General features: G+C 44.4%; 3 protein-coding genes across 3 annotated transcripts in view; 1 reads left to right on the top strand and 2 right to left on the bottom strand.

Annotated features, from left to right (window-relative positions):
* LOC126561877 (uncharacterized) overlaps nucleotides 1-24,725 on the bottom strand; it is a 179,114-nt gene that overhangs the window by 76,672 nt on the left and 77,717 nt on the right. The window lies entirely within an intron of this gene.
* On the bottom strand, nucleotides 9,378-11,718 carry LOC126560507 (peptidyl-prolyl cis-trans isomerase-like). Its single transcript, XM_050216469.1, has 2 exons — nucleotides 11,461-11,718; nucleotides 9,378-9,824 (listed from the first exon to the last, which is right to left on the bottom strand). Exons 1-2 carry the CDS (start codon nucleotides 11,686-11,688, stop codon nucleotides 9,399-9,401), a joined length of 654 nt encoding a protein of 217 aa, XP_050072426.1. The 5' UTR covers nucleotides 11,689-11,718; the 3' UTR covers nucleotides 9,378-9,398.
* LOC126567103 (cell division cycle and apoptosis regulator protein 1-like) lies at nucleotides 13,818-23,710 on the top strand. The gene is made up of 11 exons (XM_050223339.1): nucleotides 13,818-13,935; nucleotides 14,029-14,696; nucleotides 14,773-14,972; nucleotides 16,115-16,627; nucleotides 18,292-18,850; nucleotides 19,658-19,802; nucleotides 20,587-21,717; nucleotides 21,766-21,966; nucleotides 22,040-22,275; nucleotides 23,240-23,358; nucleotides 23,452-23,710. Exons 1-11 carry the CDS (start codon nucleotides 13,818-13,820, stop codon nucleotides 23,708-23,710), a joined length of 4,149 nt encoding a protein of 1,382 aa, XP_050079296.1.

Consider the following 24,725-nt stretch of genomic DNA (forward strand, 5'->3'; position numbering starts at 1 on the left):
TTTATATACGCGCCTGCCAGAACCAAAAACCACTATCTGCAAATAGAAAGAAACCAGCAAAAATGGGAAAGAAAGAAAAAAAAGGATATGAGATTTTTTGTACTTTTTGGAGGTTTTTTTCCATACCATGTGCGAGAGCAAGAACTCTAGCCACGGGGGAAACATAATTGGCCTGCCGCCATGAATAATTACTTTCACAATATGTGATAGCTACGATTGGGTATGTGGGTATGTGTTTAAAAGCACTATCTTTTCTCGTTTTCTTCGCTGTTTTGACAACCTTGCTTCGATTCACAGACGAATTTGCCCACCCAAAACGTACTACATTAGAGTGCGAAACATTAACATCCAAAATAATGCTGCAAATCCCAAGATCTGATTCGCTCTTTGCTGAGGCGATGATGGCGGAAGCAATACTATACTGCTATTCGTGCATTATGAATGGAGGAGCAAATGCAGTTGAACGAAATGTGATGTGCTCTCCCTGTGTGTGTGCTGCGCAATCGCTTTGGGAAGGATTCAGCGCAACGAAGAGAAAGATAGAGAGAGAGAGAGAGAGAGAGAGAGAGAGAGAGAGAGAAATGACCTATTCGTACCCGAGAAAAGCACGGCAAGTTTGCAAATGGAAGCGTAGGGTTTTTTCCTGATATTGGCAAAATTGAAGTTGTGATAAAGATTCCATTCCGGATAAGTGGATACGAATTGTTGGCAACATGGCGTAGACAGCTGGTACGTACCAGCTCGCTATCACCCACTAAAAAGCTCTAGTATCGGTGGGGATGTAGAGCCTCAATAAACTGCTGGAACGTCTGGACACATATCGGGACGTCAGAACCACAAAACGGAACCAGCTAGAGCGCTTTAAATTCGATGAAAGCAATAATAATCCTCTCATGGATACAAACAAGTCGTCTTGACAATTTTATGCTATGCGTATACCTTCATTTATGAAATTATCTACCCCGTAGTACAGAAGACCAGACATTTGGACGACCAAAACCCACCGTGTGTCCGGTGTCGGGGATTGGGGATAAATTGTACCATTGTGTACCAACAATGCACAACTAGAGTCGTAAGACGACGCGCATTGGTGCCGTCCTGTCGGGGCTAACACAACGCGGCAATACTGGCCATAGCTACGTAACTAATGCTCGTTAGCATCTATTAAGTTGGCTTCCTCTTGGGCATCGCTGGACAATGGACGACTGAAAGCAACCATGAATCTGCTGTTGCCGAGATGAACGCTTTGGGAGCTGCGGTGGGAAAAAAACATCAGCCGAATGCGTGGCGCGACTAATTCCAACATTTTAGGTCCATTTTACAGCATGTTGGAGGGATAACACAGGATGGCAAAGTTAAATCCGAGTCAGCGTGTAATTGATGTCGAAAAGAAGCCAGAATCAAGTAATCTCCTCGAGAAACCTGTGCTAGAAAATTTACAGCCATCAAACAATATTGCCAACGAGTTAGATAAAGTCATTTTGCAAAAAGCCTGAAGGATATTCGCACGATACGTGGCACTTGTACTACTGCCGGGATAGACATATCCCGGACGTTGCAAGAGGAAGAAATTGAAACGACTCGTCTTATCCGTTTGACACATCAAGAAGACAAGTATATGCAAACATTTACATAACACAAAATAATCCGATACGCTATCGGTGAGATCGTAACGTTGGCAGAGTTCAGATTTATCTGAACCTCTGGAACCTCTGGTATCTCTGGTACCTCTTTCGGAGCATTTAATTTGATGATTCAAAGAAGAATACACCCCGGACCAGCGACCCGTCAAACGGCAGATACGGGTTTTGATTGGGCAATAAAAAAAAAGAAGCTGTCGCGCCATGTTTTGCACCCCGAATGCCCAATAAACGGGCAAAGTCGTAACGTGAGCCTATCATCTTGAATGATGCCCAAAGCAGCGGCCATTTGTGTTGGTCGAACAGAATGTCTTACTTTGCTCTTTCAATGTCCGCTATTTGGAACTTTGGTTCAGAAAACGAAAACTTTTACAACCTGTACAAAGGTTGGCAAAAGAACCAAAAAAAAAAAAAACTTGCCTAATGAATTCTGATGCCCGATAGAAAGGTACATTTTTCCATATTTTTATTGTATTTCGGGTGCGCGTGTGTGTACCCGTTTTCTCCAAAATATTCTTTTCTTCCTTCGGGTTTTCCCATTCTGTGCATCGTGCATAAAACCCTATGCTGTAGCATAAGTTAGTACACACACACACACACTGAGAGAGAGACACACACACACACCTGTGTGCGCACGCGCGCGCGCATAAGTGTTAACGCAACATTTTCTCATCTCAGCAGCAGCAGCAGCCCCTAAGAGAGGCAACATCACCAGCAATTCTGGTATGGCTGTGTGTGTTCTGGAGATTTTATGCGCGCGTACCCGTAGTAGTGTGCGTTAAGGAAGGATAGGTCGATATGTTGAAGTCGTTATATGTTCTGAAGAGAGCGAGAGAGAGAGAGAGAGAGACAGAGAGTGCGACTGAGTGAGCATAAAAAGAGATTCCAATTCCAGCGCATCCATCTCCAGTCGGTGAAGAGATAAACAAAGGTAGGCAGGTAGGAGAGCCTAGAGATGAAGGGGCGAACCAAAAAAAAAAAAAGATGGAAGCCCGAGAGAAAGTGAGAGTCTGTCAAAAATCGAAGATTTGCTAATGGGAGAACAGTAAAAGATCGCATCGACAAAATTCTGTTCAACATCAGACATTTTTTTTATAAAGTTAAAAATTTGAAGATCTTCAACATCAACTACTTCAATGTAAGGGGTTGTCCAAATCTAGCATTGAATCTGCTCTTTTTTATGAGATCAATCGTCCATATTATGTAGCATAAGCTCCATGGAAAGCACAGGTACACAGAGCACACGCAAGAGCTCTTCTCAACCTTCTGGTAAACGGCTTGCTGTGAAGAGCGGTTTAAGGTCTTCGGCAACACCTTTTTCAAACCCTCGCACTCCTAGCGATTTTTGAAAGCATAGCCCTCATCTCCATATGTTTGCTCTAGGTGAGCTCTGGTTGCAGATGCCAGCGAAAAAAAAAAGTCGTTGGAAATTGCGTTCTAGCATCACAAAGTGGAGAGATGACTTCAGAATTGTATCTCCAAAAGAATGCAGAAAGGTAGGCAGCGAAACATCCTTACCAGGACATTCTCCGCTTACGATGCGGAATGTTGAGAAGAAAACCCCGAGAAACCGCAAGAATACACACATACAAAATGTATTCCAAAAAAAAAAAAAAGAATACATTTTCGATGAAATGACGTCTTCTTTTCGAGGAATGACTCTGGTTCGTGCTTCTTCATCTCTGTGCGCGCATACACTGCTCTCGTAGCATGTTTTTTTTTTTGGCTGATCTGGTTTCTCGCTTGCTTTCCTTACGTTGTGGGAAACCAGCGTTCATACGTTCTATCTTTCTCTCCCGCCTGGTTGTTGGATAGGCCAGGTCGGACACATTTTTCCACCTCTCTTGGGCAAGCTACAACATCCTCACGCCACCCGCGCCCACCCTACTTTAACAGGCCCTGTGTAGTAATGTGTGTGTGTGTGTGTGTGCCCGTGCACACGCTTTTTCCCAACCTGCTCTGCTGTATTGCTGTTGTGTTGGTGTGTATCCGAACGACGGGAGTACGTCTATTTTATCGATTTTTCTTCCGATCGCAAAAGGGAAGCAGAGAATTTTCATCATCTGTATAGCGCATCCGAACGGAAATCTGTGGACACGCCGAGTACACTTCGGGCCCATATTGCAAGCGATATGAATGATTTTTCGCCACAAAGCACCAACAACCAATATAACTTAAATGGAAAATTGCTAATTTGACGACTTTTAGGACCCCATCCCGACCCCCCTTCCACCTCATTGATGAATTTTTGGATTTCCCATGAATGGAAAATGTAATTTTCCATCAACAGCCCCACACCCGTTCCCATTACCTGCGGACCGTTTTTCTCGCGTTGGTGGTTTGGTTTATGGTTGCAAGCTGCTCTGATCCGTTCCCTGCTGATGATCGTCTGCCTGACGATGGCGGTAGGAACATTCCCTTTTTTTTTTTTTGCTTATCGACGTCTCTTGAACAAACGCGTTGGGGTCATTATTCGCGACAGTGGTCGCGACGCGTCCCGATACATTTTCTCGCTTTGGGAGGATTTCTTTTCCCTGGTTGAACACACTATTATAGCACGAAAATATGTACCCAACATAGAGCGACCATTTTTTTTTATGTTGCTTCTTCTTTCCCTCACACACACACACACACACACTCGCGCACACAAAATTTTCTTTTTCGGCGATTGGCGCTCGTGAAGAAAAACCGGTTTGTTTCACACGTTTTTTAGCAAAGCACTTGTAGCACTTTTCGTTGGACCGTTTTTTTTTTTGGTTGCTTTCTTTCTTCCTTCCCACTGCCCGATTTCCTGCGCCACCCAGCCCGCCTTTTTTCGCCCTTCTTCCCACCTCCCACCGGCGGTCAACCGTTGGAAAGGAAACGCATCTTAAGGTGCTGTGCGGCCCTTGTTTATGGTGGAACCCGGATCGGATGGACGCGAGAGGCGAGCGTGTGAAAGCTGCTTGTGTTTGTGTGTCTGGACGACACAAGTTGATTGTGGAAAAAGCGTGGCGGTTGCGTGCAGCAGCTAGGGAAAAATCGTCAATTTTCCTTTTCCAGACCAGACAAAGCTTTGCGTTCGTACGGACCTCCCCAAAAAAAAAAAAACAACAAACTCTTCACGAGAAATCACACGGTTTTCACTTGCATCGAGCTTATCTTTTTTTGTTTTTTGTTGGTCTGCCGCTTTTTGTTGAAAGATTGAAACACACGCACGCACCCCTCCCGCGCTCTGGATGATGGACGCTGATGCAGGGAAATCCTTGTTTTTTTTTCTTTTGCTCGATCCCAAAAAAAAACCCCTTTGCGTTTTCCGTGCTGCGCTTTCGATGGCGAGCCGAACAAAACTTCCTTCCTGCGGTAGAAGTTTAGCGTTGCGAGGCTTGGATCGCACTGCTGCTCTTTCGGTGGTTGCTCTGGTGTGGTCTCGCAGCGCAGAGAGCATACGCGCCGTGCGCCAACGCATACAACCGTACGTGGTGTGCGTGCGTGCGCGCGAGTGTTTGTGTGTGTGTATAGGGCCAAAAAGAGGGAATTTCGATTCCTGCCGAACGTGGTGGTGCGCATGCTGCCACTGCACGGGTACCCTTTGCTACGAATTTGGACCATTTTACAGTGTGGAAAGCACGAGGTGGGACACGCGATTGGAATTTGGGCATCATTGACCCCGAGGCACGAGAAGGGTGTCTTCATAATGCAGAAACCGAGATTCAAACCTCATCCGGACGGTTTCCCCCGTAGTGAGAGGAGTGTGACTAGCCAGCAGTACGATACAGGGTATCCCAGCCATTTTTCACGCTTTTCCATGGTTTTTTGGCGCGTGCCCATTTTTTTTGGTTCTCGTCCCGCAAATTTTTCGCACGTCCCGATATATTTTTCACTACTGACTTTTGATTTCGTTTTTGTATGCTAGAAATTAGATTAAATTTATTATATAAATGTTTAGGAGCATTTTAAGGAACTCTTTGAATATGTAATATTGAATAACCTTATCCAATGTATAAATTAACTAGGCAGTAATGTTTTTTTTTTAAATAATGGTTTAAACACTTTTCTGCGAGGAATCGACAAGGTGGACAAAGCCCCCTGATTGGCAAGGCATCCCCGGTCCAAATTCAGTGTCCGATTCGGATTCTTCTTCTTCTTATTCTTCTTGGCCTGCTCAGGGTTGAGTCCTCGAAACTTGATCTAGGGCTCCATCCACGGCTGCATACGATCTCCGATATGTTTGACTCCACTTGACAGCTTGTTTGACATCCAGTCAACGTGCCGAACGGGTCGCTGACGGGCACCTTCCTGGTATCCGGTAGTCCGGTATCCTCACCACGTGCCCCAGCCATCGTATCCTTCCGGCTTTGATTACCATCAGAATATCAGCACCGCCAAACAGCTCAGCTAGCTCGTGTTTCATTCTCCTTCGCCGCACGCCCCACTCGCACACAACGCCAAAGATAGTCCTCAGCACCCGCCATTCGAAAATGGCGAGTGCATTGGCGTTCTTTGTCAGCATAGTCCAAGAGTTATATCTGTAGGGGTCGTGCATTTCGTGTATTGCTGGAGGCTTTTGGATCGCAGGAGTTTGTGCAGTCCGTAGTAGACACGATTAGTAGGTCCGAAGATACGATCGTACCAAGGTAGCAGAACTCCTCTACTCGAGATCGAGATCGTCGCCGTCAACTGATACTCTGCTTCCGAGTCGGGCTCTATCACGGTCAGGGAGCGTCCGGCAAGCAAGCACTTTGTCTTCGTTGCATTGATCCTCAATGAGCGAAGGGGGACAGTTGCGGTCCGGTTCAGCAAAATGCATGATGATCACAGAAATTTCGACTACCTATTTCACGTCCAATTCCATTCAAATAAGCTAGAGAATTTTAATCCTGTAGCATCACAATCGAATCTTGTCGTATCTGCAGCACTTTGTCTTCGTTGCAACTCTAGCGAATCGAACGCGTCAAATAGGATCTAAACTGATTCGAATCATTCTTGAGATTGTATCTTCGAATCTTCCGAGTCCCGAATCTGCCAGCACTAGACAGGTTATGAAGCCAAGAAGAAGCAGTTGTCCGAAGTAGCGTTTGTATTGCGAAGCAGCACTTCTCCTCGAGATATTCGCCTTCAACTGATACTATGCTTCAGATATGCAAGTAGATACTTTGTCTTCGTCGCATTGATCGTCATTCCAATCCTATCGGGTTCGCTTCAATTTCATCCGGATTGGAGAGATCCAGAGTAGGAGTTGTATATCTTCAACCACCAAACATAGCAAATGTATCTTACCGAGATTCTATCGAGGCGAGAATTCTGGGATAGACTGTTAGAGTCTAGCATATCCCAATGTTCTTCACATACGCCCCTTGAGGACACGGTATCTGTCTCACACTCAGTAGTATGTCCAGGCTCCAACTTAAAATAACAAACAGCAACATCCTTGCTTCTTTAGTTATGTGAAAACTCTTGTTCCACATTCTTTTTACATCAATGTAACTGATGGTTGAGCCATATTTTTTCAGGTTCACAAAATCTCTCGCTCTTTCTCTCTGTCTGTCTGCTCCACCACAACGATTATGTATCGCGCGCGCGGGTGTAGTAGCCTTTCTCACTCTCACCCATGCTTTTCTATCTTCCTCTCTCGCTCAATCTTTTTCAAATCTTTCTCACCATTGCAACTATCCATTTCTCGGATAAATACCAATGTTGAGATAAATTCTCCAACGTTTTCGAACACTTTGCTTGCATGCATCTCACAAGAACGCGCCATTCTCATGGTTCGAGACAGACTTTTTTTCTTCTTCATTTTAACCCTCTCTTGCCCTTTAACTTTTCTCTGCCCTTTTGTATATATCTAAGGAAGGTGTTTGTATGTGTTGCGAATATGTCTCCTACTTGCAAGAGACAGAGAGACAGGTCATAGCCGTGTTTTTACGTCAGCATACTAACACCAAAATAGATAACAGTGCACTATATCATGATATGGCTCAATAGATCAATGATTTAACATTTTATTGAAAAAGTTGCACTTGCTGCTTTCACAGAACTTCACACACCGAGTGCTTTCAATGACTTTTTTTTTTCAACTACCATTACAGCTGTAATCTTTGAAATGTGCAGATCAGTAAAACAATATTTCAATACGAGATAGCAACAACTGGAGCCATCTGCTACGTTTTTTTGTTTTTGTTACCTCCACATATCGCACATTGTTTCAAACTTGTGAACGCTTGATGGTCTAAGATTAGGAAAAAAACTTTAAACCGGTCCTTTTAATTGTCAGGTTCACGAATCTATTTGAAACAAATCAGCTCTACAGAGTGCTGGGGCGAGAGCGGATAGCTTACTTTGCGCACCCTACGCAGACTTCGCCGTCTTCTGGAGCTCCATAAATGGTTGAAGTATCATTGATTCGATTTATTTGTTTGAGACCGCCTCCGTGACTTGATTTCCGGCTCTTGTGAGGCTAGGGAACGTTGAAAGAGCAAGTAGATGCAGTAAACTAGCTTCCAGGATAGGGGTTACTGTGCTGATGGGGGATAACAACGGATGATCTTGAACTTTGAAACATGCAAGAGCTTTACAGAAAGTCAATTGAATGTACATAGCTATCAACTGTAAAACTTTTCATTATGTTTGGGATTCAAGATCAGGGTTTTATATATTTTTTCTCAACACTCTATACCAGATTGTTCTCTATATCGAGACACAAATGCATGGTCCATAGGCCGAGGTCCTTTCTTTGAAGACCTGCAACCGGTTCGGTGACGTCTATAAAGACGGTGACGTGTTTGATATTGACATCAGGAGATAACAAGTAGTATGTTCAAGGAAAAATTGAGGAATCCCGCCTTCGACAGTCGCAGACATTCACAGTACGCTCTTCTGTATCCCTGTGTTATGTAAAACTCTACACGACTTCTGTTTCTTTCATACTGAGGTATCAGACTTATACCACCTTCACATAATGTAGATCTCCTCTCGTCTTGTGAAGATGTAGCCTATACGGCAACCTTGGCTTGAAAGACTGATCGTAATATCTTCTCCTCTTGACTTTAACGATACTTGGTTAAATACCTAGCGCATAGTTGGATAGTCAAGTCCTCACTACGTGGGAACGGTCCGTTGTCGCTTTACCATCGAGCCACGCCTCCTTTTGTAAAATTATCAATTCGTATTTGATTTGTTTTCCCATCAACGACTTGCCCATGGCTTGTCTCTTTAGAGATTCAGAAGACTTTATGCAACAGAAAGGTGCGAGCGCATACAAATTAAAAATCAAACCATTGTTCGTAAATTAACAGTTCTTGTTTACCATTATTACACTTTATTGTTGTTCTTGTTAAAGAAGGTATGGTTTTAGAGCGTGACAGGACAAAAATGCAGTATTATGTAATGAACGACACTTCCGGATAGAATCATGTTATCCTTCATCCCTTAGATGATGCTGTGAGCGAACCTTACTCTACACCTTTTCCGCGCCGAGCTTTCTAACCTCACATCACACCAAAATGCACATTAATCCGTTGTTCTACTTTAACCTTTAGTTCCTGATTTAGTATTAATGTGTAAGTGTTTGTGTAAGTGTGTGTGTGTGTGTGTGTGTATTTGTTTCTGAATGTGTTTTTTGTTACAAAAAGGAATATCATTAACTGAATAAAGGAAAGTCTCGAAGCAGCAGCGGCAGCAGTGCGCCGCATCTAGGTAAACGGCACCCGGCTACACTATTGGTAGCAATAGCGAGCGCCTGTGCCGAAAAGGATGTTGCAAACGTAATAGAAACTGGATTTATAGCTGACCACAGTTCTCCACAACGATCTGCTTCGACGGTTTGCCCGAGTGGCAGCCGACGGACTCGATCTTTCGCACCACGTCCATACCCTCGACGACGCTGCCAAACACAACGTGACGATCGTTCAACCAGGCCGTCTTCACGGTGGTGATGAAGAACTGGGAACCGTTCGTGTTCGGGCCGGCGTTCGCCATCGACAGGATGCCCGGACCGGTGTGCTTAAGGATGAAGTTTTCGTCCTCGAACTTGTTGCCGTAGATGGATTTACCACCGGTACCGTTGTGGTTCTGGAAGTCGCCACCCTGGCACATGAAGTTCGGGATCACACGGTGGAAGGTCGAACCCTTGTAGCCGAAACCCTTCTCGCCGGTGCACAGACAGCGGAAGTTTTCGCTCGTCTTTGGGACGACATCCGGACGCAGCTGTAAGTAAGGGAGAGGGAGAGAGATTTTGTGTGTTGAAAAGTGGGAAGAACTGTCGTGCGTATGTGAAGACGGTTCGGACGAGTTACGGTAGCCGGTCCTGTTGTTTGAAGACCGGCGCCTATATCGCTTTGGTCACTGGATCTCCCCAACTTCATGCTTTTCCTCTACATGCCGGCAAGCTAATACTAGACTTATAGCGATCCTGATAGGATTTGAACCCATGTTTTGACTTATAAAGGCCGGCTCCTCTTCCACCCTCTCCCAGGTTCTTCTAGAGCATACCTCTCTGTAATCTTACACCTAATTCTGCATACTAAAGCAAGCTCACCAGTGCAAGTGCACCAGCACCAGCGCACACACAAAGAAAGACTTCAAGAGACCTTGAACAGTTGCATCGTTCGTCGTGCTACGCGCCCAACACTCTCTTATGGTGATTAATTGACACTCGGATGCGAATTTTATTGCCAGGCTTGATTGGTCAAGCGCCGTTTTGCTGGGGCCAGATTCAATCAACGATTTCTAGCAAACTTGTATCAGTACCAAACAGCCTCAATATCGGGACTCCCGATGAATGTGTGGTTTGTCAATGCAATGTCAGGCCTGTACCGGCATCAAATTCGGCAGCAACGAAAAAGCAGATCTGACGTAATATAAGTAAGCCACCCCCTCCTCCGCAAAAGCAAATCGCCCTCTGAAAGACACCAGTCTCTAAAACGGTAATGAGATCGATTGAGCCCACGGAATTGCAGGCAAATTCCACCGGAGTGTGTGTGTGTGTGTAGTTGAGAACGACATAGTAGTGGTAGTGTGTGTGTGCCCTACAAACATGTACACCTCTTCTTCCTATGCGTATGTGTGCTATCTTATGCTGCCTGAATCAGCTTGAGGTACTTAAGGGCTTGCAATCAGACACATACACACACGCACACAACGTCAACCATGCCGGGAGTAGTGGAAATTATACGCCACATTTAAATCTATAGAAGGGCATTTAAAAGGTGAAATTGTTTTATTTTACAATGCACACATTATTTTTTTCTGTTTGTGTGTGAAAATGTAATAGACATGTGCATGTATACGGCGAACACGCATACACGCACACATATGTTATACGGATATTTGCTGCATTTGCAATCCGATGGTGATAAAAAAAAGTGCAACCGGAAAGTCGCGAGAACGGAAAGTTTCCACTCACACACGCGCAGAGAGCAAAAATGAGGGGGATGAGTAGTTGAAAAATTAACAGCTTTTTACCATTAAGTATTCAAGGTACCAACTAGTTTCCATCATGCGATAACGAGTGAACTAGCGGCTTTTCAATTATTTCACATGCTGCCTGCACACATACACACGCACACACATATACGCCCTATAGGACGTCTGGCTACGGTATGTTTCGCAGATTTTTAGTTTTTTGGCTATCTGAACTGAAATGGATCGTCGCCGGCATTTTGCTCTCCTATAGCGTGACTAAGAACGATCGATACGATCGGGTTTTACTATCGCGTACGAAGACTTTTCTTAAAATTATTACACACACAAACGCAAAAAACGCTACGGTACAACAGCCACACAGAAGAGGAAAAAAACCTCCCCTCACGTTAGAAAAATTGACAAAAAAAAAGCTCCTTACCTCGATAACGATCCGGCCAACCGGCTGGTTGCCCACGCTCATGTCGAAAAAGCAACGCGGCAAAGTCATTTTCTTGGCAAAGGTACGCGTTTGCGGCAGAAATTGCACACTACTATTATTGATAGCTGCAGTACAGGACCACTTCGAGGCGACACCAAGTTGGAACGCTTGATTGCTGCTGCAGCACTTCGTGGAGACGATGGCGGTTAAAGCACGAGTGAGCAACATCTCGCAAAGCGGAAACCGTCGAATGCGTTTTTCAGGGGAAACCGAAACGAACCGGTCTTAAACGTCAAACGTGTTGTAAAGCCGTAGCCAAACGCCAAACTAGGGATAGTGTCGGTTCTGAAACTGGGGATAAAAGGCACCAACAAAAATACAGCTACATAATTCTAGAGTAGAATTGTTCAGTACAAATTGCAGAGGAATTTTTATTTACCTGAGTATCGGTTAGCGAAAATGCCGGTTCGATTATGGTGGGAGACAGGTTACGAAATGAGCCGGCAATCGCTGATGAGCTTAGGTGGATTACATAAGTTTGAAGTTATACCAGTTTACTGTTTGGCCAAATGGTACGTTGAGCCGTTACGTCTGGAAGCCGATTGAAGTTGAATTTTGGTTGCGGACAGTCAACCATATTCCAAAGAAAAAAGGACGCAAAAACCCAATCTAAACGGAAAAAAATAATTTAAAAGTGAAAATGCAATCGCAGATAAAAAACAACGACCAGACGGACAGAAACAAGATGGCCGAAACACGAACAAGCATAGCCAAATCATGGGGGTCAATGACCCCGGAGGAGGGAGGATCGCTGAATCCTACTACAGCATCCTAGAGGAAGAAAGAACAACAAACAATAAGAAACGAAAAAAACGAGACAATACTGAGGGGAATCGTCAGAGAATGAGGAAATATATATAATAGAGAGTGCAACCCAAGGAAAACATTAGCAACGTATAATCCATTTTTCTTCGCAAAAGCGACGGAAATGGGCATTGAAAACAAATCGCAGCAAACTACGCTACTACGCGATGGAAGAATGCTAATAAAAGTCATAAACAACACGGAGGCAAGAATAATATCTACAATATCAAGAAAATTTCCAAGCTCCATATGAATATTTTCACTCGTATTGATGTTGCAGATTTCAATTGTAATTTATGAGATACAGTGACACATTTTTTATTTGAAAATAAATGAAAATTTTACTTCAAATCAATTATATTCACGAAACAACCCATAAGTCGCTCTCAACATTTTATTCAATTCGTCGATCACAGGTAAAACATAAAATAAGAGCTACCGTGCGTGACAAAAAAACTACGGTGCGATTGCATGACCGTGCACACACTGTAAGAAACCCCTTTGGGTACAAATTTATACAGTTTGTACAGAGTAGAGGTAGCAAATTTAGGGGGGTTGATTAATCGATGAGTTGCTTTGTTCCATAATAGAATAGAGTCCACTTTTATTGACACTTTATTGGCATATTTGTTGGGAGACAATTTCTGTTTCTCACAGTAGTGGTCATGCGAACCCTGCAATGCGTTTGAGCGTTATGTCACTTTCACGTTTTTGTTTTGGCGCCTTCAGTTGCCATTTTGTATATATATAATTTTTCAAAGAGCAAAAAAGATTTTATCTTGTTCAAGCAAAATATATTCAGCTTCAAGCTCATTCTTCGGCATTGCCAGTTTTACTACCTTTACCAGTCAGTGCAGATGAATATATCATTCGTAATATGCAAAAAATCAAGAGACGATTGAAAAAAGAAACTAGTTTTGGGATACCAGGTATTGAACTATTTAAACATTAAACCAAACAAGCTTTAAATAAACGTTAACGACAAGAATGATCAGTTTGAAATTTACCGTTGCCTACACCGGTAGGCAATTGTCAACTGTTTCCTGCCAATGATAACGTCAGCTAACCAGTTCAACAAAAGCTGTCACAAAACTCGTATAAAGTATGCGTTTTTGAGCAAAACGCATACCTAACGCAAAACGCAAAAACAGGCAAAACGCATTCGGTACGCTGCGGTTTGTACGCGCCCGTCTTGCATACTGTCATTGTCAAGTTACAAGCGCTGTACACCGCGATTCAGAGAAAAAGACCCATTTCCTTTGTAGTGTGTGAAAAGTAAGCGGTGTCGGCTTATTGGTAGCCCGCTGCGTTGAATCGCTTTTGGTGAAAAAAGTCGCGCCCAAGCCGACATTGTCTGTAGCGTTTGTAGGTTAACCATATTGCTTCGCCGATTGGCGTTCGCCTTGTTTTTTGATTGGTGATAATTCTCCCGGCCCATCGAAGCGTCGTTTGGTGTGTAGTGTGACACCTCCGAAAAGGTGCAGGAGGCGGCAATGGCGTTCAATCAGAAAAATCCGCCATGGCAGCGGAATGCTGGGCATCAGAGTATGGCCAATATGCAGGCAATTGTAAGCTTCCCGCAAGCGCAACCTGTCTACAATCCCAATATAGGTACGTTGCTTTCATAAACCGTAGAGCTAGCAGAAAGATTTTTAATATCGTCTCGTTCTTTCTTCCCCCGTACCTTCCCCTCCGCCCTTGTAGGTCTGCAGCAACAACAGCAACAGCAGCAGCAACAACAACAACAGCAGCATGCACAGCAGCAACAACAACAACAGCAGCAAAACATTTCCATCCTACCGCAAATGGGCATTCAACAATCGGCCATCTATTCGCAGACGGTTCAATATCCCACGTCCCGGCCAATCAATGCGATCGGTTACCAGAACCAGCCTCAATCACAGCCCACACCCCAACCGCAGCAAGTCAACCCGAACACACCGAAATTCAACCCGAACAACCGGGCGTTCAGCGGCACCGGGCTGGTAACGAAGCTTCAGAACGATTACGGCATCATCGATGAACAAGTGTTCTTTCACACGAATACCTGCGTGAAGGGCATACTGCCGAAAGTAGGTGACCGGGTGCTGGTCGATGCGGCCTACAACACCAACATGCCGTTCAAGTGGAATGCGTCCCGCGTACAGGTACTGCAAACCACCAACATAAACTCCTCGATGGCCCCGCACACCAACTCGTCGGCGGCGCGAGCTCACACCAGCCCGGCGTACGCCACGAATGCCGGGTCGCAGAACAGCGAATCCGAATCGCGCGCGAACGTACGCAACCGGTACAGCAACAACAACACACCGGCACGGAAGTCACCGGATCGTAATATGCGTCGATCGTCCAACTCTCGCTCGAAGGATGATGTGAGTTAGAAGCAGGGCGAAAATGGTTTCTAAAATGGGAAACATTCTAAAATATTTCCTCTCAATTTTCTCGCAGTATGACGATGTAGAGCGCCGACGGAAGCGGGACGACCGTGAACCGGACAGGAGTTCGTACCGCGAAAAGCGGCGCGCACGTTCGCCGGAGCGAGCACGCGAGAGGGAACGCAGCCCCGTTAAGAAGCATTCACCAAAACGGGCACGCCTCCGTTCAGTTCCACCATATATGGTGCAAGTACCGAAGCAGTTGCTACCTATGTAAGTATCCACATGTACCGTTTAGAAGGAGGAACACCGGAATGGATTCTTGAATCCACACCGGTAACGACGTATAAAAGCTTAAGTTTTTATACATTTTTTTTATAGTTTTATATAATATAGGGTTTAACTCCAGAATATATTATTCTGGGGTTAAACCCGACTCCGACATATAAATACTGGAATCAACTCCGGAAAAATCCCGAGTTAACTCCGAGGTTTATTACGGGTAAATCCGAAGCTAGACTGCAGTCAAAATCTGAGTTTACTCTGGAGTAATCCGTAGTCAAATTCGAAGTTAACCCCGGAGTAATCCGTAGTAATGTCCGATACTAACTCCGGAATGCTCTGCGGACTCAACAGAAGGTTAATCCGGATTGCTCCGGAGTTAACAGCGAATTACTCCGGGTGGGAATTTATCTGCGGATTAGTGTCGGAAGATTCGAAGACTCAATCCGTAGCAATCTGTTTGCGATTCGATTAGAATTCCATCTGATTCGGATTCCATAGAGATTCGGTCCAGTTAGAATTTTATTGGGATTCGATCCGATTCGGTTTCCAATGGGAATTGATCTGATGAAATTCCAATGGGAATCGATCCTATTCGGATTAGATTCGATGTGGATTCCATCAAGATTCGTTCTAATTAGGATTCTCTATCTTCCATGATCAATCTCAATCTCACGTCGTACTATAATAAGCAATCACTTCTCGCTATAATGAGAAGTAAGCTTTTGTCTGTTTTTGTCATTTGTGTTGAATTAGGAATCGATTGGATCCGATCCGATCCGATTAGGTTTCATTCCGATTGGGATTTTATAGGGATTCGATTATAACGACTAGGTTGGAACAGTCATGTTTTTTTTTTTGAACTTTTTTGTCTTCAAACTATGAACTGGTATTTAATTGGGCATGCTAGATGTGTTGGAAACATTTGTCATACAACGTTGACCTTAAACTGCGTCTTATCTTCATACTTTGATTTGCTGAATAATTTTCTGAATAACAGAATGTCTCGGTATCGGCTTAATTCGACTCCGGGAAAAAAAACCTGAATTTACCCTCTCAAAAATACCATTCAAAACACTTGTTACTGTAGCGAGATTTGCGTTAACGTATTTTTCGTTGTTTTTTTTTTACAGCAAAACTGTCAGCATTCTGGAGCTGCGCGCCCGCTACCCGAAACTATACATCCCGTCCGACTTTTTCCTGGCGGAAGTCGGTTGGCCCAAAGCGTTCCCCCCGAGCGCACCCCTTCCCCTGCACACTGGTTGCCACTATCACGTGTTTAACAAGGAGGTGGAACGGCCGCTGCCGCTGGAGAAAACGATTCTCGATCCGACCGATGCGGACTATCTGTACAGCGTAAAGGTGATGCTGATGAGCACACCGGAGCTGGTGGATATCTACAAAAATTGTTTCTACCGCAACGAGAAGGAGCGGCGGGACGAGTCGCGCAACTATCTGCATCCGACGCGCATGGTTAATTTCCTGGTTGGTGCACGGGGCAAGAACGAGCTGATGGCGGTCGGTGGCCCATGGTCACCATCGCTGGACGGGGCGAACCCGCACAATGATCCGAAGGTACTGATGCGGACGGCCATCCGCACGTGCAAAGCACTCACCGGGATCGATCTTTCGGCGTGTTCGCTATGGTAGGTATCGGGAGTGTACTGTATTTCGAAACCAAGCTAAACAAATAACTCGGCGACAAAAGGATAAAAATTACACGATTTGATCCCGATCGGGGTGGCTCGCATCGGACTGAAACATACACCATTCAATCGGTCGCTTACTTTCGTCTCCCTTTCGTCCACGTTTGGTAGGACGAATAAATGCGATAGGTTAGCAGCTTTAATGCTTTACCTGTGGTGTTTCCAATCGTTGATAGCTTCTGGGAACGATTACCGATAGTCAAAACAAACAAAAAAGGTTCTTATTGCCTTAATTCGTAACTCCATTAGGCTCATGTAGCTTCGCTTGCGTTTTTTATTCAAGCTGAAAGTAACGAATTTTGATCAACGACGAGATTCGTCGTCAAAGAATCGTATCGTGTACCGGGAGCCTATTTGATTCTTTCACTGGCAAACGATAGCATTTAAATTCGTTAGTTGAAAACAGAGGACTTTTCAATGCTTAATGTCGTTTTATCGATGTTCTTAATTGTTATTATAAATGTTATAATTTTGTTTTATTAAAGTAGAACAGGCGGCTCCAATATTTTCATTTGTATCCTTAAACATTGATAAAACAGTGAACGTGTAAAATCTACCGATCTGCCATCTTGTTGCACGTTCCATGGCGATCGTACCCTAGCTATCGACGGTTGGAATACTACGCATACCTTGGGGAAGGGGTCTTTGTTATAGAATACTCTATTTAAATAGGTCATAGTGATGGTTAACAACTTGTTTTCTTCGTATGAACGGCCTGGCCGTATTGTTTGACTAATCAATACCGCGTAGTGAGGTTAGTCAGTCCTCACTACGGGGGGACGGTCCGGATGGGGTTTGAACCCAGGTCCTGTCGTTTGGCCGATGTCGCCTTTCATCACCGAGCCGCCCCAACTTAAGTCTACCGATGGTTAGCAACTTAAGTTAGTATTATTTTTCTTTTCATTCTTTATGCCCTGCGTTAATTCGCTGTTCAAAATCGTGACTATAACTCATTTAGTATCGGGTATGTTTTTTTTTTTTGTAAAGATAGTTTTCTCAAATTGTAGTTTTTTATATACGCTGGTATGGAAATATTACTGTTATTATGCGCACAAAATTATTCCACCGTTCGTTATCGTCGCACATGATGGAGGGTGCTTTTTATTAGACCTAATTGGTTTACTCCTGTTGATGTGATTTAAACAAAACTACCTATTTGCCCGCAACGGAACGGACAGTCTATCTGGTTACCGATACTCAACGTGTTCAACATTTTTCGGCTCTATTCACTTACCTAATAGTTAAAAAAAAGTCTCTAAATGCCCAGTATACCGGTATAGATACTCTTCATTTTATTATACTAGATTATTAGAACATCTTTTGATGATAACCCCGACAAAATCTCTGTATGAAATTGGAATTGATGTGTCTAAACGGGGTTTAGATGTGATACTATTTGCAAGAACAAATCTCCTGTTGGCACATCTACCATTTCCTTCTAAAAGGTTTTACTTTTCTCGCTCTCTCTCTCTCTATATATATATATATATATATATAAATGTATATATTTATAATCATATTATAACACAACAAAACCAATATATTACCATATTTATTTAACATTTTCAATCTGAACCAAACCTACTGCTGTATACAACACACAGGTACCGTTTCGTGGATATCTATTACCGTCGCACTGAATCCTACCATAAAGGTCGTTTGATTCCGCCACGCGTTGAAACGGTGGTCATATTTCTGCCCCGTATGAGTGCCTGCATACCAGCGGAAAGCCAGTGGGATAAGATACAGCAGACTTACCAACTTCAGTTGGAACGCATTCTTAAAAGTAGCAACACCAGCAGCGGTGGGGAGGACGCCGTTGGCGGCGCCACCGTGCAGGAGCAGGAGGAGCAGCAGCAGCAGGTGCTAGCCGAAACATCTGCACCTGAATCACAAAATTCTAACAGCACGGAAGACGAGGTTGCCAAGTCCACTGGGTCCTCTAGTGTTGCGGTGGAAACGTCGTCGGGAGTGGAACCGGCGGAACAGCAGGAATCGAAGCAGCAACAGCAGCAACCGAACGCTGCTACGGTGGAGTCGGCGAAATCATCCGGTGTTGCAGAACCGGCAGCAACAGCGGTATCGGTGAGCGAGGAAAACGGAGGAAACCAGGGCGGCGGCGGCGGCGGTAGCAGCAGCACCAACAGTAGCAGCATAATAATGGTAACGAATACCAGTAGCTACAGTACGACATTGTCGAGAGGTGGATCAACAATTGCTGCCGTGATGTCTCTCTATCCACCTAGTAAAAACGGGGTTTTGCAATTAATATTCTACTTTCAAACACATTTACACACAAACACGCAGAGACATACACACCCCATATATATATATGCGCATACTGTCAGCCTAGATTTGTTTCACGACCACGAGAGTTGTTTTGGATAGTTGGACACGAGTGTCCTTTCTTTTGTGGGGCAAATGGAATGGAAAGACGTGTGTGGTGTTTTGACTCATTCTCATGACATTCCCGCGAACAACAATTCCACAACTCTAGCATTTGTTTAAGCTCTATCTCTCTCTCTGTCTCTCTCTCTCTATTTCTCTCTTGGTGTGTGTATGGGTGGCGCCGGCAAATAGTTTACCCAATCTGTTGCTGTTACACATCTCCCCGGAGGCTCTCTTTGTTTATTTTTCTAAACTTATTAACGCAATTTTAGGATAGCTTATCGATATGGCTAACCCACCCTACACCAACGTCTCATTCTAATTATCAATTTGTTTCTAAATACAGCAATCGTGTATACACAAATGCTGAGTGTGATATATATCTATATAATACTCATACTCGTTCGCAGCAGCTGTTCCATTACGCGCATACGGTGCGAGAGCATTTAATGTTGCGCGTCCCGACTATTATTTTGTTTTTCTGTTTTTCATTTTCTTATCTTACCTATCTAGATGGTATGAAGGGACGGCATCGATGGTATAATGTTGTTTTTCCCTTGTTTGTTTTGTGTACATTTGCAGCCGTCCACGGACACGACGACGACGGCAACACCGACAATGGCTGCGGTGACGGAAGTGGATACCGAGACGCTACTGATGGAATACAAGAAGATGAAGGTAGCTGAGCTGAAGGCGGAACTAACGAATCGCAACCTTCCGACCGACGGTAAGTGACAGATCTGCGTTTTTGTTAGGAATTTTTTTTCTTATTAGATCTATAAAAAGATTTTTTGAAACCACTAACCGACGGTTGATTGCTTCCGTCGTATATTGAACAAACTATGTCAGGCTTTAATGGAGGCTACAGCAGCGCGATGGTTCATTCTTAATGTTGGTCATAACGTATACGTTAAAAAAAGGAAGAATAATGTTCCGATTTTGCATGCCCACACCTGGTCAATGTATACAAGATGACTACATACTTTGAGAGATCGGGCCAATATCTATCAGACTTTGGACTTTCTGGAGAAGGGAAGGGTTATCGAGTGGGATCCTGGATCTGGTCATTTGATCATTTAAAGCCCCATGGAACATTCAACAGAAGCTGCGGTTCACAATCAATGAAAAGGGCGACATATCCCGTTCAAGAAGCCTCCCAATAGTTGCCACGTGCATTAAAAAATACCACAAAGATGGCGACGTGGTGTTGTTATTTATCCGAAGCGAGCGCTGAATAAAGGAGAGTTAGGGGCGATTCTGGGTGATCCCAAGTATACCACTTAAGTAACCTCCAGTATAAATAAATTGCTCTGAAATAAACGCCCAAATGTCACGGAGTCGGATTCTTCCGGCTCTAGGTAGCTGACTAGTTTCCAATTACGACAGCAAGAATCTCATATCTTGATAAAAATTCTTCCAAGTTTGTAAAGTACTCTCAATTTCTGGGTCGCTTTATTGATCCAAAAGTCATTACAATAATCTTTAATATTTCAACCGGTTTCTCCTATCAGGTGTCAAGGCGGTGCTGCTTGCTCGTCTATCCGATGCAATCATTGAAGAAAAGCAGGCGCAACAGTTGATAGCAGCAAAAGCAACCGAAAAAGAAGAAGCGACAGAAGAAGAACTAGATTCTTCAAACGCACCTGCCAGTACCGAGGAGGTTACAACAGCTCCATCGGAGGATACGCCTGATGATGTCAAATCTGGCCCCACCGATGTGGAGATGCACGATGTGTCTGACGCTCCACCAAAGCAAGAATCGGATGCCGCCTCGAACGACAGCAAACCTAAAACTGCTGTTACCTCTGCCAGCAAGGGTGATTCCTCGGAGGCGAATAAAACGGATCCGAATGCTGCCACAACAACCGTTCCACCAGCACGCAAGAAGGAACCGACCGTCGTCGTAAAGCTAAGCGAGAAGGACCGTAAAAACCTTGAACGTTGGTACACGATGCCGAAGGAACCGCACGTTCTGGTGCATCCGTCGCGTACGGCCAAATCGGGCAAGTTCGACTGCTCGGTCGTGTCGCTGTCGGTGCTGCTAGACTATCGGCCGGAGGACACGAAGGAACATTCCTTCGAGGTAGCATTGTTTGCCGAGCTGTTCAATGATATGTTGGCACGCGATTTTGGTTTCAAAATCTACACCGAACTTCATAAGCTAGCAAAGGCGAACGAAAAAGCCGTCGAAACAAAGAAGGACGGCGGTACGGCAGCGGTATCCGGTGGTACGGAAAGTGCAAAAACTGCGGGCGAGACGAGCAATGGCGAGGAAGGCAAAACAAGCGGTACCGAGAAGAGTGACGGCGCCAGAGGGAAGGATGATAAGGAGCAGAACGATCGTAGGCGCCGACAGCGCAGCGTGGACGATGATCATCGTTCCGCTAAGCCGGACAAGGAACCGGCCCGCTTTTACACTGTTCAGCCGGAACTGTTGCTCTCGTTTGTGTACTTCGACATTACTCAGTGCGGGTACATGCAGGAGAAAGATTTGGTTGAGTTGATTTACTGCTTGGGGCTGAATTTGTCACGTTCGCAGATTCGCAAAACTGTTGGCGATGTGGCTGCCGCCAAGCATACGCTGCACTACAGGCAGCTTACCGATAAAGCGCTCGATGCAGACAAATCACATAACAAAAAGGGTGACGATGACGCTGCTGCCCCTCAGCACCCGGCTACTAGCGTGTCAGAATCGGTGGCTGACCCGGATGGGTTAGAGAACGAGTTAACCGAACAGCAAGCTCTGGAACTGGCACGTGGCAATACTGACTACATGTGCCAGCTGCAAACGAGCGTGATGCAACTGGTTAATGGTGACGAGTTAACGCAAGAGCCTGCATCAAAGAAGATCAAAACCGAACCTGCCCAAGATCTTCCCTCTACATCCGATGGTACAGTTATTTGCAAGCTTTTTTGCGCTGTTCGGATTGTGCTCTGACTCATGTTTTTGTTTTCTTTCTGCAGGTCTGATCGAGTACAACGGTGCGATCGTCGATGTGGGCAAAAATTTGGAGCAAACGAAAATCATCGAACAGGCACGGGAGCGAGCAGAACGTTCGTTGGAGATGGTGCGCAACTTGAACGAGGAGCTTACCACCAGCAATAAACGCTCCGCGCAGCAGATTAGCGATCTGTTGGCCGATTTGAAGGCGGCGAAGAAGAAGTTGAGCGACAACGAACAAACTATTCGCGATTTGACGGTAATTGTTTCTAGTTCGGTACACAGCACAACACACATTTGCAAAAGTTACAGGGTTTAGTTGAACGTTATGCTTCAATGCTTCAGGTTGAACGATTCTTTTATAATTCTAAAAGCGCTTGTTACAGATAGTGTTAGTTTCACTTACATGAAACTTTTTTCGTCCGACTGAGAAGTTTCTGATCCCGTAGTTTTCATATGTTATCAGGCGCTACAACCGCTTCGCGCGCTTGGCTTGCAGCAAAAATTCTCTAAACTGTTGGGGGGGGGGGGGGGGGGGGGGTAAATCCTTCTGAGCATTTTGCTCTCGTACGCAGCTAAGAGGATTTCGTCAGTTTTAGTTTGAGTTCAAGTCTCAGAAGCGTATGTGAGTACCGGGACTGTAAAAGTTCTGTGTAGTCCCAGGTTCGATCGTCTCGACAAGTGTTTTTAGTTGAGCAGTTTCCTCAGACAATAGAAAGGCAGCCAGCATCCTATCCCGTATTTCAATGATGTGGTCGGTGATGACTTTTAACCCAATGTAAATGATGTTTTGGACGATCTCGCAGGTGCAGTCACCTATCCGTACGTCATCCCTGCGTAAGTCGGGTTGAAGGTTGGGGTTGCGTAAGTCGGGCGCCAGGTTGAAGAGTAGACAGTCATTAGATGACCGACGGGACTTTAGAAACTTTAGCCAAGAAGAAGAAGATACTCCAAGATTGATCTGACCAGATTTCAAATCTAACTGATCTAAGAAGAATTAAGAAGAACTATTTGGCGGCATCCATCCCTCCTCTAACGCGCCTACAAAGAGATTCGGCTAAGGCCGAGGCCTAGAATTGAACGGACTAGGAGCGTAGCGTCAAGTAGACAAGAGTTGTTTCTTTACCAAGAAAACCCTATAATATTACTATGGTAGAGTGTGTTTGCTACCTATAGGAATAACATTACTAATAACAACTCTCCCTCTCTCTCTCTATCCGCAGCGCAAAAACACTGAATATCATTCGATTATAACCAGTGTGTATGACCGCGTCCGTACAGCGGTGAACATACCCGATCGTAAACGGTCCACATCCACCGTGTCAATGTCCAAGCGGGAAAGGTAAGCCAGCCAGCATCAACGTTACAATCCATTTACTTTAAACAGCATATCCTAACGACACAACACAACACACTATGGTGATATACGTTACAGCTCGAAGGAGAAAACATCTGCACCGAAAGAGAAGGAATCGGGTGGCAGCGTTCCCACCCAGGATGTGAAGAAGCAGGACAAATCGGTCGGTGAGGCGGATAAAGCAAAGCGTGAACCAAGTACCGCCGCCCCACAGGGAGGTGACCAGGTGGAGGAAACTCCATCGCAGCCGAACGTCACAAAGGATGGGTCGGCGTCAAACGATACGGATCATCCGGATGGTGCGACTGTTGATGCTAAAACAGAAAATCGTGAATAGGGCTCGCTTTTTTCGTTTGTTAGACTATTTAAAAAAAACCGTTAAAGTTAAAAAAATATTTTTTTTGTATTTTTTTGCCGCAGACACATTTTCATAATTACACTCCATCATAACTATTAACCTTACCAGCAAAACAAAAAATAAATAAATTAAACGTTTAACGGTTAACGTTTTGAATAAATCACTCGAACTCTATTTGTCAACGATTTCAGATTGTCTCCTTTTTGCTGTCCTGTTTTGCAAGAAACGTTCCTTTAGTGACGCTCCTCGTTACCTATCGTCCTCGGTTTTGTGTGTGTGTTTTTCAAATAATCTGTCACGTGCTGAGTCTGATAACGCTAGCTGGAAAGTATATTTTAAACAAGCAAAAAGAGAGAAACAGTGTCGCAACAATCGATTGAATAAAGCAAAGTTTAAATGTTCCCTTTTACAACAACCAAACAAAAACTATAAGAGTGTTTGTAAGAGTGACAGATATACTGAAAAGAAAGAATAGTGTATTCCTAATGTTTGCATGGCGTCCGAAGGAATTAGGAAACTTATCAATTAAAGTATTAGGTTCAACGTAGTCAAAAAGCAGTGTACGGACGACTTGAACGCTAGGATGCATCGCTGTAAGCTCCTAAAAAATGATAAATCTAGAGGATCAATTTGATAACAAACACACCTAAATATTTCAAGTTGCTATCTTAGAGATTCGACTTATTTATTGATCCTAACATTAGTGTATGGTCGTTATACAATAAAGTTACTACTGGATCAAACGTTCGTATAGGTATGTTCAGGGATACAGTTCCCTGAATTTGATTTGATACCCAGAGCGATGCAACAATGGCGCCGGTATTCACACGGCAGGAGGGGGCGGGGTTTTCAAATCCCATCCGGACCGTTCCAGTGTAGTGAGGATTGACCATACAATTGTGTGGATGTTAAGCAAGTTTAGTCAGCCACATTCGATGGCTGGCGTGACCTAAATAGGTCGCAAAGCCAAGAAGAAGTTGAAGAGTTGAGACTC

The sequence above is a fragment of the Anopheles maculipalpis genome, chromosome X (assembly GCF_943734695.1).
Source record: "Anopheles maculipalpis chromosome X, idAnoMacuDA_375_x, whole genome shotgun sequence".
Classification (NCBI taxonomy): domain Eukaryota; kingdom Metazoa; phylum Arthropoda; class Insecta; order Diptera; family Culicidae; genus Anopheles; species Anopheles maculipalpis.

Bases quoted from the DNA above. Each gene is read 5' to 3' on its own strand.
- LOC126567103 (XM_050223339.1), top strand. From the start codon at position 13,818: ATGGCGTTCAATCAGAAAAATCCGCCATGGCAGCGGAATGCTGGGCAT. The intron at 14,973-16,114 runs GTAAGTATCCAC...TTTTTTTTACAG, and splicing joins CCGAAGCAGTTGCTACCTAT to CAAAACTGTCAGCATTCTGG. The intron at 18,851-19,657 runs GTAACGAATACC...GTACATTTGCAG, and splicing joins ACAGTAGCAGCATAATAATG to CCGTCCACGGACACGACGAC.
- LOC126560507 (XM_050216469.1), bottom strand. From the start codon at position 11,688: ATGTTGCTCACTCGTGCTTTAACCGCCATCGTCTCCACGAAGTGCTGC. The intron at 9,825-11,460 runs GTAAGGAGCTTT...CCTTACTTACAG, and splicing joins TTGGCCGGATCGTTATCGAG to CTGCGTCCGGATGTCGTCCC.